The sequence below is a fragment of the Hipposideros armiger genome, unplaced genomic scaffold, assembly GCF_001890085.2.
Source record: "Hipposideros armiger isolate ML-2016 unplaced genomic scaffold, ASM189008v1 scaffold_287, whole genome shotgun sequence".
NCBI lineage: Eukaryota > Metazoa > Chordata > Mammalia > Chiroptera > Hipposideridae > Hipposideros > Hipposideros armiger.
The window spans coordinates 1,447,575-1,462,678 of NW_017731637.1; the positions used below are offsets into that span (position 1 = coordinate 1,447,575).

At 34.1% G+C, this 15,104-nt stretch overlaps 1 protein-coding gene across 9 annotated transcripts in view; it reads right to left on the reverse strand.

The window, feature by feature from the left end:
- Window positions 1-13,942, reverse strand: part of ZC3H13 (zinc finger CCCH-type containing 13) — a 102,834-nt gene extending 88,892 nt beyond the window's left edge. For 4 of the 9 annotated variants that reach the window (XM_019658698.1, XM_019658696.1, XM_019658695.1 and 1 more), the window contains exons 1-4: window positions 13,588-13,942; window positions 7,342-7,467; window positions 6,899-7,008; window positions 4,234-4,345 (exon numbers count right to left, since the gene is read on the reverse strand). In XM_019658698.1, the coding sequence (XP_019514243.1) occupies window positions 4,234-4,345; window positions 6,899-7,008; window positions 7,342-7,458 (339 nt within the window). In that variant the 5' untranslated portion in view covers window positions 7,459-7,467; window positions 13,588-13,942. Of the gene's footprint in view, window positions 1-4,233; window positions 4,346-6,898; window positions 7,009-7,341; window positions 7,468-10,478; window positions 10,503-12,919; window positions 13,019-13,587 lie in introns of those variants that run through there. The other 5 variants (XM_019658699.1, XM_019658691.1, XM_019658693.1 and 2 more) reach the window with 4 other exon arrangements.
- Between the last annotated feature and the right edge of the window lie 1,162 nt (window positions 13,943-15,104).

Genomic DNA, 15,104 nt, shown 5'->3' on the forward strand with positions numbered 1-15,104 from the left:
AATGAAGTGGGCGGGCATCGGGAGGCCACTATGGCACGGGGCAAGCACTATGGGCAGTCTATCTGAAGTGTACCTGGCGTATAAGACAACCCCCCACTTGGAGGCATATTTTTCAGGGCCAAAAAGTCGTCTTATACGCCGGCAAATACGGTAGTTTCTTAGTAATGGACAAATTATGCACCTTGTAATTATTAAGATCCTGTTTAGCCAGTAGTGTTTGAGATAACTGCTAAATAGCCATAGTAAACATCCTTTGGGCGCTAAGGCAGAAACTCAGCTCTAGCCATTATAGGTAGAGATTGAAACATAGTTAACTTAGTCATTAGTATAGAACAGATCGGGCTGTACCCTGTAACAGAAACATTACGAGGAAGTAAAACTCTGAGAAAAACCATTTCTAAGGAAAACAGACGCTGGGAAAGAATATCGAAACTGTGTATATCGAAACTATATAAAAAACAACTTCCTAATGGGTAAAAGTTTAAACTTGGAAAAACAACTCTGGAAATAAACAGTTCAATGAGGTAATGGTCAACTGTCCAGTATAAAAAGGACATGCTGTAAAAATAGAGACACTTCTTCTTGAAAGCACCCCTGTGTCTCCACGTGTCTTTCTTCTTATTCCTCGCCGATACCGTTCTCCACCTGAGGGAAACCCTGGACCTGTGGGAGCTGGTCTCCCACAATCTATTTATGAATTTCTCTCTCCACAAGGTCAGGGGTTATCAACCTCATAACTCAGACACATTAGAGTTGAGGCCAGTGGCAGAGAAGGAGTGGAATTACAGTTTGTGGAAAATTACACACATACTATCTTAACTATGCTGTTATCTATGCTATAGTTGCCCCTACCTAAAGTAAATCTAATTTTCCCATAGAAATTCATTACATGAAGATCAAGAGTCACATGTGCTGCACTAGGAATGTATCACAGAAATGATCACTGATATAAGAAATGGCATCCTCTCATATCACTCAAAATAATTAATACCTTGGCATACTAGCTTATTAACAGTTCTCTGTAAGTTTGGACAGTGAATTCCCTAAAACCTGACCATTCTTGAATCTCATGACGCTAAGGTGTGCATGAAGCTCAGTGCCATCAGGCGCTTTCTCATCTAGGGTACGCAAGAATCAGGCTTTAAGTTTCTTAACAAAATACCAACATTGCTGTCTACCAAATTGATATGCTTAATATACAAACCTTTATGATCAACAACACACTTATACTTAGATACCTGTTAACAACCTAAATCTCCACTGCTGATCTTCATCTAGTACAAGCCTACAACCAATTTACATTGGAGAGAAGACTAAGAGCTATTCCAATACCACTGCATGCTATTTGTTAAGAGTCATTATGGAATAGTCATGTTACTTGTTTTACATATATTTTCTTCAGAGCCACACACTGATATAGCTATCGCCTCTATTTTACAGATCAGGAAACTGACAGTAGAGTTAAATAATTCCTAAAGTAATATGTTCAGAATATGAATTCCAGATGTTTGTCCTTTACAGTAACTACAGTCCATGTAGTAGTGTGCTAGAACCAGTTCACACTAATTCATAAGAGCCAACTGTTAAATTTTTAAGAACCGTGTAAGCCATTGTAAAGCAAAGCTATAATTAAAAATTAAATTATATAAACTAACGATTAAATAATATCACAAAGGTAATAATTACTCAAAAACTCACTTCCTAAATATTTAAGTACATTTTATTCTTGTGGTTATATTTATTGTATGTATGTATGTATGTATGTATGTATGTTCATGTTTGTGAGAATACTATATAATAGCGTAAAACTGAGTATCTCTTCCCAATTCTGTATTCAGTCACATCACTTTGGTAGCTTGAAACTGACCATGATAGTATTTACACCAAAGAAACTGGCGAATCCTACAAAGCATAGCTTTCTTTTTTCTTTTCCTGAGTGGTTGTTAAACATTTATCAGCAAACGACAAAGTCCATTCATTATACTGAATCAACAGGTTATTTCAAAATGCAATACACATGCTCAGCCCCAACCCAGAAATTCTAATTCAGTAGATAAGGGGCAGAGCTCTGCATGTGTATTTTGGAAAAGACCTTCTTTCCTCCAAAAGATTTTTTTACATACCTCCAGCTGAGGACTATTATTTAAGATTTCTAAAATATATATATCATATTAGATGTTAGAAAGACACATATGGAAAACTGCATTACTTTAGGTCACCAAAGATAAGTCTTTACAAACTATAATGTAAAAATGTGACAAAGCTTATTTTTTATCAAGGATCAAAAATAGCCACATGAAAGCTTCTATATATCTTTAACTAACAAAGAGGTTGCTGCTTATACAATTCAATAACTTTCATAAAAAGATGATAAAATGACTAGATATTTACATGTAAAAGAATGAGATTGCACCCTTACCTCACCATCATAAAAAAAATTTAACTCAAAATGGATCAAACATTTAAATGTAAGAGCTAAAGCTCTAAGAAATTCTCCGAGGAAAACATAAGCATAAATCTTTTTTACCTTGAATTAGACAAGTTTCTTAAATATGATTACCAAAGCAAAAGAAACAAAAATTTAGATAAACTGGATTTCATCGAATTAAAAACATTTGTGCTTTAAAGGACATCATCAAGAACATGAAAAGGCAACCCATAAAGTAGAAGAAATTTCTGCAAGTCATATATATGATAAGGAACTTGTACCCAAAAATATATTTTAAAAAATCTTATAAATCAACAGTAAAAAAAAAAAAACCAATTAAAAAGTGGATAAAAGATCTAAATAGACATTTCTCTAAAGAAGATATATCAATAGCCAAAAAGCACATGAAAAGATGCTCAACATTATTAGCCATCAGGGAAATGCAAATCAAAACTACAATGAGATACCACTTCACACCCACTAGGATGGCTATAATTAAAACGTTAGATAATAACAAATGTTGGCAAAGATGTGGAGAACTAGAAAACCTTATACACTGCTGGCAAGAATGTAAAATGGTGCAGCTGCCTTGGAAAACACTCTGGCAGTTCTTCCAAAGGTTAAACATAGAGGTTTAAAAAGGTTAAACCATATGACTCAGTAATTCCACTCCTAGATATAAACCCAAGAGAAATGATAAATATGTCCACACAAAAACTTGTATATGAAAGTTCATAACAGCATTATTTATGAGAGCCAAAAAGCGGAAACAACTCAAATGTTCATCAACTGATGAAAAGGTAAACAAAATGTGATATATATCAATACAATGGAATATTTGACAAAAACAAGGAATAAAATACTGATAGACCCCATAATCTTTCATGAACCTTGAAACACTATACTAGTCACAAGAAACTACATATTGTATAACTCCATTTATATGAAATATCCAGAATAGGCAAATCTACAGTGACAGTAGGTCAAACAGTGGTTGCTTGGGGCTTGTGCTCAGTTGGAGATGGGTGATGGCCGTAAAGAGTATATGGAGTTTCTTTCGGAGGTGATGAAAATGTCCAAAATGGACTGTGGTGATGATTACTCTGAATATACAAAAAATAACTGAAGTGTACACTTTAAATGGGTGAATTGTATGGTATGTGAATTATATATCAACAAAAATCTGTTACAAGCACACACATGAGTGTGATAAATTTCTTGGGGGAAAAAAATAGCTCTAGAAAAGATTTCCATTCCTGACAAACACCTGTTTTCTTTTATTGAATAAACTACAACAGAAATTGTGCTTCTCTTCTGGCTTATTTGCAAGGAAATTCAACACTAAATTTTGTGGTCTTATGTGCTTTTCTTTACCTTAAGTTTTCTAGTTCAGTTTCTGTCACCACCATCCCTTGCTTTCATTGTTTTAATTTAAAAGTGTCTACTTTAAGCTACTTCAATATTCTCTGAAGCAGGCAGGATATGATGGCTAGCTGAATTCTGAAAACTTAAGAATATGTTTAGATACTCATGATCCCCACCAAGGTACAGAAACCCTATGAAGTTCGCTTGAGCTCTGCCAACAAATTCCCTTCATCGTAACTACCACCAAGAACTCAAACAATCAGAGAATTATGAGTTTGCCAAAGGACTTTTTTCCTGTAAATTACACTATCTGTGTAGAACACTATAATGCAGTATTATACATTTACCATGTACTTAGCACAAAAGATAATATTTAAAATGTAACATAAATGATAAATCATTACAGAAATTTAATTTTGTTTTGGGAAATTCATTCCTACCCTAACAGGTGAGGATGACTCCTCTGTACTTCGTTTCTGGGACTCAGTGTCCACATCTTGGCGCTTGTTCTTCATTCTTTCTCTGAGATCCCCTGTAGGTCTTTCTGGTGACCTTTGAACCAAAAAACAAAAACAAAACAACACAGCAAAAATCTATATGTACATAACATTTTTTAAGAATTTATTTTCACAAATAACTTCACAAATTTCAATATAATTTGTCTAACTGTCCGTGGCTTCTAAAGTTTAGAAAAAATAATTAACTTGTTTCATCTTAAATACTGACACATAAAAAATATTAGCATCACTTAGAAGTTTTCTTCCAATACCAATTAAAATTCCATGGGGTGGCAGGTACTAGTAATATGAATAGGAAACTATATGTGAGCTGAGAAAAAGCAACTGTAATTAGCTTAATTTGTTTTCTATTAATCAATGTATTATATTTGAAAGCAAAAAATAGAAAGATAAAGTTTTAAACCACAACATTGCAAAATTAATCTAGATGCAACAGTGTTATCATCTACACATATATGTAGATGGATGCAAAATCAACTGAGAAAATATTTTATGCATCTTAAGAATCAAAGCAAATATAAGAGATATTGTGTTATTCTAACTTTTCTTAAATTTAAAATTATTTCAGAATAAAAATGATTCATAGCAAGATTTCAGACAGTAATTTTATATTCTGCTGTGGGCTTTTATAATTAAGAAAAAATACACATTTATATTCAACACTGGTACGGCTTCATAATTTATACTGGGAATTTGATAAATGGTTGTTCAATTATTTTTACACCATTACTAAGAAAAACAAAGTAGAGGTAAAAAACACACTGTCTTTAAAGAATATTCCCAGAGGACCTTTAAAAGAGGGCAATATAAGTTAGAGTATAGCCACCAAAATAATGTATATAATATCTTTAAAAGATACAAACAATCATATAAATATTCACATCTATTTCAAGTAATCCTTTATCAATCATTAATACAAATCACATGGTTAGTGAAGAATTAAGTTCAGTTAATTCATTTTAAAGGATCTCATTAACATTTACATGTTTATTTTATAGATCTATATTAAATGTTTTAACAGTTAAAGCTAACCTTAAAAATGGAACTTACTATGAATGAGTACGTAAATCCTTTAAATTATAATTAATGTACATGTAAATTTTATGTGCCCTGGTTTCTTCCATACAATAAGTTTATTCTAAACTTTTCTCTCATAAACAGCACCTAGCAGAGTAGTCTATATATATATATATATATATATATATACACATACATACAGTGAATGTTCAGTAAATGACTTAAATGTCTTATGACTAAATAAGCGTATCTCATATACATTGCTTTTCTTTCCACCTCTGAATCACATTATAAACTGTATTTTTCTTCACTACAAAAAAAGGGAAAATACACAAATATAAGAGAAGTTATCAGATAAAAAAAAACACAAACAAAATTGCAAAATTATAATAAAAAGTTCTTTATTCTAAGTCTAGTATGACAACATTTTTTTTCCATTTTAGACAAATTTCTCTGCCCATTTTCCTCAAAACTATCTGTTGTATAAAAATTGAGTCAGTAATAAATTTCAAAGATGAATTAAAGCATATATTAAAAGTGTAGTAACAATATAAACAAAACATTAAAATTATTGAAATAGTTTTCCCAGGTATGTGTTTATACAGGTAATTAGACTATTTTTGCAACACTGACAGAAAAAATGACATTCTAAATACAAATAGAATATTCAGCATCATAAGCAAACTAAATCTATACAACATTTAAATGACGAGAAAGTCAGTTGTTAAGGTTTTGAATTTTAAATTCTATTAAATTTCAAAATCTATATACACACACAAATTCATCCAATTAAATTAAAAATCTCCAAATGCTAATGTTCAATTTTTATACTGTTGCTGTAGCCAAAGCAATCAGCACACTCAATTTTAGAACTAGGCAAATTATTTGTTTACCAATCAAGTTTAAATTCTTTGTAACAATCTTTAAGTATGCTACTTTTTAAGCACAATAACAAAATCATCATGAGGGACTAAAAAAAAAAACCGTCTTTATTAGGAAAGTTTAATTTAGCTTTGCCTCTATAAAGGCAAAATGATGTTCTAAATAGGTAGCAGACTTATCCTTATATAAATACATATTTTCATTTACACTAATACATGTGATAAGGAATTTGGCAATTGCATTTTAACCTTCAGTGTTTGTGTTAGAATATCTTTTGTCATTAAGATTTGAATTTTGAACATCTTAAAAAGCTAAAATTATATCCTATTTAAATTTGGTATTTTAAGAGTTGAAAATAGTCTCTCTCTAAAAATAAATCCATGAAATCCTGCTGTCTTAAGCAGCACTTTAATACGTAATTGAGGGAGGAATAAGACCTACATAATATAAAGAAGATCTACTGTTAAAATAAGTAAATACTGAGAATATAAATTAATTTTAAAACAAACATTTTATTAATCTTGAATTTAACAACTAAAAAGATCTTGCTGATCTCTGACTGCATAGTGATAAGACTACCATCAAAATAGAAAATCTAACCAAATATATGGCTGTATTTCAGATTTTTGTACTACATTTAAAAAGCCATCTTCTAATAGTATACGAACAATTCAAGTTCTTGATTTACCTTCTGTAACTGCTGCTATAACCTTTACCACGGGGTGAAGGGCCATGTACGAATCTACATGTGTTTCCATAGAGGCAGTTGCCCGTCTTCAGCCAGTTACGGCACTGTGTCTAAGAGACAGATATTACTATGTAAATTTCATATTCATTCATACTTATTTCTGGACAAAAGATGCTAGGACAAAATTAAAACAAATGATATCAAAATTCCAGCTAACCTGTGATATACATTATTCCCCAAATAATAAAAACATCAGGGGAAAAAAACGAAAAACCCATAAACCCTATCACCCTTTTCACTCCTTTTTATGAAACACATTTTTAAAAATTTACTGAACCAACATCCCTATAATACAACCTGTTTACCTCTTTAATACAAATCAGAGTATTTCAAGAACAGGACTGCAAGCGAGAACCGTTGTAACTGTAGTAGTGACAACTCACCTCTGCTGTACTGCCAGTGCTGGGTCCGAGCCTCTCAAATACACTGGGTCTTCGGGATGTGCTATCAGATATGGTCTTGGTATTTTCCACTGTGACCTTCCTTCTAATTTTTGACATTTTGTACTACTTTAACCAAAAGAAAGAGAGGCAAAACTGTAAAATTCTTCTATTTGAAAAAATGAGCCCAAAACTTACAAGTAGATAAAACTATACTGTAAAATTACATGGGATTTTCCTCAGGACAAAAAAAGGCATAGGAGAGGTGACAGGTAAACAGAAGTTATCTTCTAAGATACACCTTATTAGTCAATTTATAACTTGAAATCTGTTGGCTAGAATTTTACCTCTTCTGCAGAGCGAATGAATAAGATCCTACTCACACAATTAAGTTTTCATAGTACATTCAACCTCAGAAAACACACTATAAAATTATTAGTTCCTAAGTTCCTTATGGAGTTCATTTCAAAATTTAGTAACTATCTGTTAAGGAAAAGTTGTACTATCGTTCCCCACCATTGGTTAACTGAAAAAGAAAGAAATGTTTAAAAAAAAGGGAAAATAATTTTACTAACCAATGTCACTCCAATTAATAAAAATTTTAAAAAATAGCTCAACTTTGCAATTTGGAAAAAAAAATAAAACAAAATCAGGTGAGAATTTTACTGACAGAAGTTATGTTTTATTCAGTTTAAGTGACATTAATTATGTTCCAAAAATCAGCTCGGGGGTCGGCTGAGTGGCGTGTTGGTTAAGAGTTGGCTTGGGACGCCAGCTCTGAGCATCAGGGTCCCGGTTTGGATCCCACATGGGCGCCAGTGATGCTGTGCCTTCTACAGCTAAGACTGTGAACAACAGCTCGACCTGGAGCTGGGCTGCCATGAGTCGCCGGCGAAGGTGTAGGCTGCAGTGGGGCTGGCCGGCAGCTGGCGTGAGCTTTCCTGCTCTCCCGGGAAGAGCGCAATGATTATACCAACATGGGCCAGTGAAGCAACGTCCTCCACAACTAGACTGAAGAACAAAAAGGACAGCAACTTGTCTGTTCTACTTCCCCGATTCCCCAATAAAATCTTTAAATTAAAAAAAAAAATTGGCTCAGGAGAAAAATGAATACCATTTAAATATTTTCTGTCTTACAGAAGTCAAAAACAGTTAATCAAGGATATTTATTTTCTAATAATACAATAAAATACCCCTCAATGTTGATGACTTTTTTTCAAAATAGAACAGGCTTTAGAACTCGAAAAAGTGAAGGTGCTTCTATAATCTATACTATATTGACATAAAACTTAAAGGTTCCAAAAGTGATAAAAAGGCTATTTTCCCATTACTAGCAACAAGAAAGACATTGTAAAAATATTTTTAAAAGAAAATAAAACACTAAAAATTAAAACCATAATAGAAAATTAATCCAAGTATGTAACAAGTATTTCAACTAGAAATAAAAATATCAGATAAAAGTTGCATGGTATACATTAGAAAACAATATTAAATTCTAGATCAAAAATAACCTAGAGAGTATACTACTGTAGGAAGTGGGTAGTAGGCACTGTCTAAAAGAAAAAAAAGAACTAAACAATATCACACTTTATACAATCTAAATATTAGTTGAAATGTATTAGTAGTGAAAATTAGTTACTAGAATGAATAATAGCAGCTAAAAAAGCAAAAATTCCATTTGGTATAGAACTGGTCTCTATAAAGTTCACAAATTTTCTTCAATGTTTTTCAAAGTAAAGGCATATCACTTGAAAGGTAATTAAATCATGGTAATACCAAATCAAAACAAAAATTATTTGAAAAGTTATAAGGAATGTTTGGTTCAGTTAGATAGTTCTTTTCAGGCCACATTTTTAAAAGTTCCAAAGAATAAGGACAATATTTGACAAATGAACAAAGATAACGAACCAAGAGGAAAACATGAAATGATAAAATATGGTGGCTTTAAATTAGAAAAATGTATTTTCTTATTCTTTAATATAAAACATAATCATTTTAATAGCAATGTTTAGTGACTCAATGCTAGAAAACAACTTTAATTACAAATTTTTAAAAATGAGTGTAGTGTGTCACATAAATGAACAATAATTTGCTCAACATAAAATCACTTATGTATCAACTATACAATCAATGTTACATACTGGAGTTAGTATTGTAAGATGTCTGATTTAACTTTTCTTGGGCTCATTCTCAGCCCAAATGTGAATTTACAGAGGAAAAGTTGGTAAATTTTTTTATGTCCATTTGATTTACTGAACATAGAGAACTACAAGCCAATATAAGTAGAGCTGAGAAAGAACTTCTGGAAAATACAGAGCTTTGATTAACTGAGAAAAACCACTTTTTAAAAAAAATAATTTATAATTGAGCAGGATTTGATAAGTAAATATGTCACAAAATATATAGAAGTTAGAATAACAAGTTTTAGAGTTTCATTATGTTAGTACAATATTAAAATACACATTACATTGTAATCCTCATTCATCAATTTAAAAAACATTAATCAACTTAAAATCGAATGAGTTCTAAAAGTTCCTTATTATTAGCTATCTAGAACTTAAAAAAAAAACAGGCACAGCGCACCATACCGCCTCAAGAAAACTAACCGAAACTTTACATTTTTTTTATCAATTGAAATGGTTAGTTCTGCCTCCCAAACACCTATCCCCAACATGCCCTCACTCCCAACACGTCCCCCTCCCAAAAAGTCAATGGTAGTGTTTTCCACAGTGGGGGCAACAAGCTATTTATTACTATACTTGAAACACTGGTCATCTACCATCTCCTTTCTTGTTTTTCTGAGGGCTCCAGCTATTAATTCTTGTTTCTCTTCCTGCTCTGTAATCTGTCCCTGGCTCAGCAAGTCTCTCCTCCCCTGACATACTATTGCAAAGTACAGCCTCACAGTTTCTCTCCTATCCCAGATCCCTATGAGACGTCAAAGGGTTTGGACTGCTATGTCAAAGATAATCAAGTAAGAACTAATGATTCCATCTTATGCCTCTCCTCATATTCTTGCCAGTAAAAAAGTTCCTTCACACAGAGACGACTGCTTTTACAGGTGACATCAAGAATGACTCAAGGCTCACCTATGTAGTAATTATTTCAGGAATTTTACTTCTAACTACTGTTGAGCCTACCAATTTCAGGAAGGACAGCAATGAAGTAAAGATGTATTCTCCTCTTTTCTCAGGGAGTCCCACAGTGTCAGACCCTGCCCAAAATGGCAATGAATTTAAGTGCCAGGTCTAGGTTACAAGAAGGTCCTAGAGTTTAAAAAACAAACAAACAAACAAAACAAAACTGAGGCAAAAAGGGAAAAAGAAACTGGAGTTTCCTAATTGAAAGAAAAAGGAATTCTTCTAATTATCTATCTAGGAACTGCCATCAGCAGTCAACAATAACAAGTTATCTAAATATTATTACTGAAACAAACATCGTTTTACATCAATAAAATGCTTTATGCTTGCAAAGATTACAAAATATAAACTTTAAGTCCTATCTGTCTAAATATATACACATAATCTAAAATACACCAGAAAAGCATTTACTCATATATAGTAATAAATTAATTTAAAACTATGTTACCAACTAATGTGACTTAATTTAAATTTTTAATCTAAAAAGTTGGGGCCACAAAGGAATAAAATACAGATTTGACTGGTGGCGGGGGGAACATTTTTTTTAACTGATACCTGAACAGGCTTCAAGAAGTAAATACTTCAAAGTATATGAGAAAAGTTAGAAACAATAAAAATAAGATAAAAATGCAAATATTAAAGTCTTCCCTATCTCAGAGACTTTGAAGGTTTTCCCTCCATTTTTGTTTTCAAATTATTCTTTGGTTTTAAGCTGCCATCACATTTCCATCTACATCATCATCTTTCCCAAACACTAGCCAGAGTGACACTTACGAAAGTCTTCTGAGTTATTTTCCTATTTCTCCTCTCCATTAGCAGATTAAATAACGATCACAAGTTTTTATTACATATTTTTTCAATTGAAAAGAAAAACAGGACATAAAGTTTGAATCTATTAAGACACAACAAAAAGTCTTAATAAATGAGAACTGTCCGCCCCTCAAAAACTTACAAACATCACATTTGTAATTCATACTATACACATGGCTGAGACAGGAAAAACATACACGGGCCTCTTTTTAAACAATTATTTCTGAAGCCTAATTACTGAAATCTTGTCAATAAAACATATATCTGTTATAGTATACTTACTTCAATCCTTAATTATATCCTTTTGAGGGCTCATCTTCCCATAGCAAAAATAAAAGCATAAGCCACTTTAATCTGATGAGTAGCATCATAATATTAGTAAAGTGTCAAATAAGGAAGCAATTAAAACTACGCAGATGTACTAACTGGTAGTAGAATAAATCCCTATCCAGTGAGGTTCCAAAATTAAAAGGGTTATGTTAAAAGTAAGGTCTCTTCATATTTGTATTTCATATTTTTGAAAAAAAAGTAAGTTTATTTGATGCATAGTCTGGACGAACTTTTTAAAAAGAAGTTTCTAAAAACAATCTTGCAGATTTTTATATATAGATAGACTAAATAATTTCAAACTAAATTCCGAACAGGACTGAGAACTAAACTGACTACACAGGTATGAGCAAGACAATACTGTAGTGTAGCGCTGTGCAGAAAAAATACTTTGCTATAAAACTAGGCAGACAATATCCCCTGCTGGCAGCTATTACAAAGCAAAGTAAACAGAATTGCACCCACAAAAGTAACACAAAAAGAATAAAAGACACTTTATATATCAACACCAGTTACATTTCAACTGCTACTAAGTATCTGCTGAAACAGCTCCAACTCTACAGGCCAAGAAGAGTGGGGGTTGAGGGATGTGAGGAAAACTAGCATGCACAGAAAACCAATTCAAATAAATGTAAGTTAAACAACTTTGCTTTTATGTAAATACCAATGCATATTATAATACAAATTAACACTGATAACTTGTACAGGCGTTAAACTAGTATTCATTTGTTGGATTTTAGTTTTAATTTACAGATATAAAAATTAGATGAATTTGCGTATCTTAAAACATGCAATGTTCATTTCAAATTACCAATAACTAGGAAGTCAGTAAAAGGCATGTATTTGATAAAACTGGATCCTCCCAGATCCACAGTCTTAGTTTGACAGTGCAACTATTTTTACAGACAAAAATTGCTACATGCCTGCATCAACTTTCTTAGTCTTTTGTTATAACTGCCAAAAGACTGTTACAATCTAAATATTTCATTAAGAAATTGGAAATTATTTGAAAATCTACAGATTATGTCCACACAGCTCTCCAAAATATTGTCGCTTAGGTACTAAAGACTAATTTCAAATATTACAGAACTAGAGTCCGCTAACTGCTATATACGAGTATACACACGTGGACTGTACTGCATAAGCATATTTGGATGTACTGCAACAGTATCACGGACTTCAAAAACGAGGTGTGAAGAATTTTGCAAAACTTTTAAAATTATTTCTTTAAAAAACCCAAAACCTGAAGAGTTAACATACACCATTTTCAATAGTTCAAATTACCAGAAACTCGCGCAAATTACCGAATAGCTTGACGCGACGCTCCACAGACACAATCCTAACAATATCACTCACGTAACATCAACTCCGAATAATTTTCAAGTCACATAAATTTTTTGAACCTATTTGGAAAGAGATGATGCCAAAATCAGGCCCTCTCCTTGCATTCCACCTTCCCCGGTTTCTGACAGATGATTGCCAAAACTACCGACCTAGGGAATGTGAAGATGATAAAAGTAGTAGCTAGCCCTCAGTTCGCAGGACCTAAAGTCGTTAAGTTATCACTGCCGAGAAATTAGCAAGACCAAATACAACCAAAAATCAGATACGTTTCCCTAACAAGTCTGGAATGAGTAAAGCAGGAGCCTCTAAATTTAAAATCATTCCTGCACCCTTTCATTGCATACAAATGTGAATACCACGCAAGGGTTCTCAAGCCCAGGTCAAATAGTAGTGATTCAGCCTTTTGTCCACCAGTCCCCTTAGACAAACTCGCCAGAATCAGATGGAAGGCGAGAAATGAGGCCCGAGCACAGGGAGCTATCGCAGCGTTAAGGATGGGATGCTCAAGGAGCTCAAAATCCCGGCGTGTCCCAGGCGGGGAAGGAGGACAACACCGGGCCTCCCCATCCCGGGTCTGCCCAGCGCTTCTTCCCCGACACCCGCAGCAATTCACACAATTCAAGCTTACCTCCTCCCTGAGCTCCCTTCACAAGCACAGCACAGTCTGGAGGCGTCACCGCCGCCACCGCTCCGAGGAGCGGGGGAGGCGACTCTCTGTCCCCGCGCCTGGCCCCGGGAAGACGATGAGGAGAAGAAGGTGCGCGCGCGGCTCCCAGGAACGGGCCCTCGGCTAGCGAGGGGCCCCAAAGGAGGCTGAGAAGCGGAACCCGCCAGCCGCTTCGCCGGGATCAAGCGAGACGTAGAAAGAAAAACAACGAAGAGAGACCGGAGAGTAGGAAAAGGCAACAAACACACCACCAGGCCGCTGGGAGGATCACCTCAAAATGCCACCGGAAGTCAGGGGTTTGCCCTGTTCCTCTGCAGACCCAGGCAGCTTCCGGCCGCCAGATTAGTCGTCAGCGCGCAGGCACCGCCCCTTTGCGGCCACCACACCCCCACTTCCCACCCCACCCCGTCGAGCGCGGTCGAAATCGTGAAATCCTTGGGGAGATCGCTGGGAAAGGAAACCCGGAGCCCGGAAGAGCTAACGCTCACAATTAAGTGAATTTAAGAGTTTCCTTCTTTCATTACATAATTTCCTACCATAAACGGCTGTTGTAAATGCGCTAAATGCCACTTTTGTCTTCGAAAGTAAGTACAACCATTCATTCATTTGCTCAACAATGTTTAACCAGCACTGAGCTGGAGCGACCAGCGGTGTCTGTCGTGTTTTTGACAGACCTCAGCTTTCTGGGCCGTTGTCTTTTCCTGTGGAGTAAACGGACTGCACGGTTGTGTTTTTAAAGGCGCAGGTAGAAATTTGTTGAAAAATTGGAGCAGAAATCTTTAATGTACTACTGAGAGCCTTTTTGTTGTTTAGGGTCCAATGATTTGCATGAAACGAGTTATTAAAATTGCTTGAGATGGCTAGCATGAATCAAAGAAAAAATCACCTAGCCTGTTGCAAAATAAAATTAAATTAAATTAAAATAAACGTGAATCCTTGTCTGCCTTAATTTTAGGGTAACATTTATTTTGTTCTTTGACAATGCCAAGGAATAGAAAAACCTTTTATCAAAACTATTGATAAAACTTTAAAAGAAACCAGTACAATGATTTGATCGTGTTGGAATCAGTAAATCAAAATGTGTGAGCAGAGTGAAAACAATCAAGAGCATTAAACATTATTGATGACATGCCATGTTATTTTAGAGACAGCTGCGAGGGCTTCTTTACACGTGGGCTGGATGAAACGCTTTGGCAGCAAGAATCCATATCTGCCTGTATCTCGAAGTTCAATTGTAAAGGAATATTTGATGCCCAAGTCATAGGTCCAATCATCCGAACCTCCAGGAGCTAGGTCTACAAGAAGAAAAAAGAAATTACTTTTTGAAATACAGATGTTTCAAATTAAATAACAAAATAGGATTTGTTTCCTAAAAATGAAAATTGCTTTGCTTTTTTCTGATTATTAAGTAAACTAAGTTTCTAGTAGAAAATGGAGATTGAAGGAAAACAGATTAAGGAAGAAAATAAAAATTACCC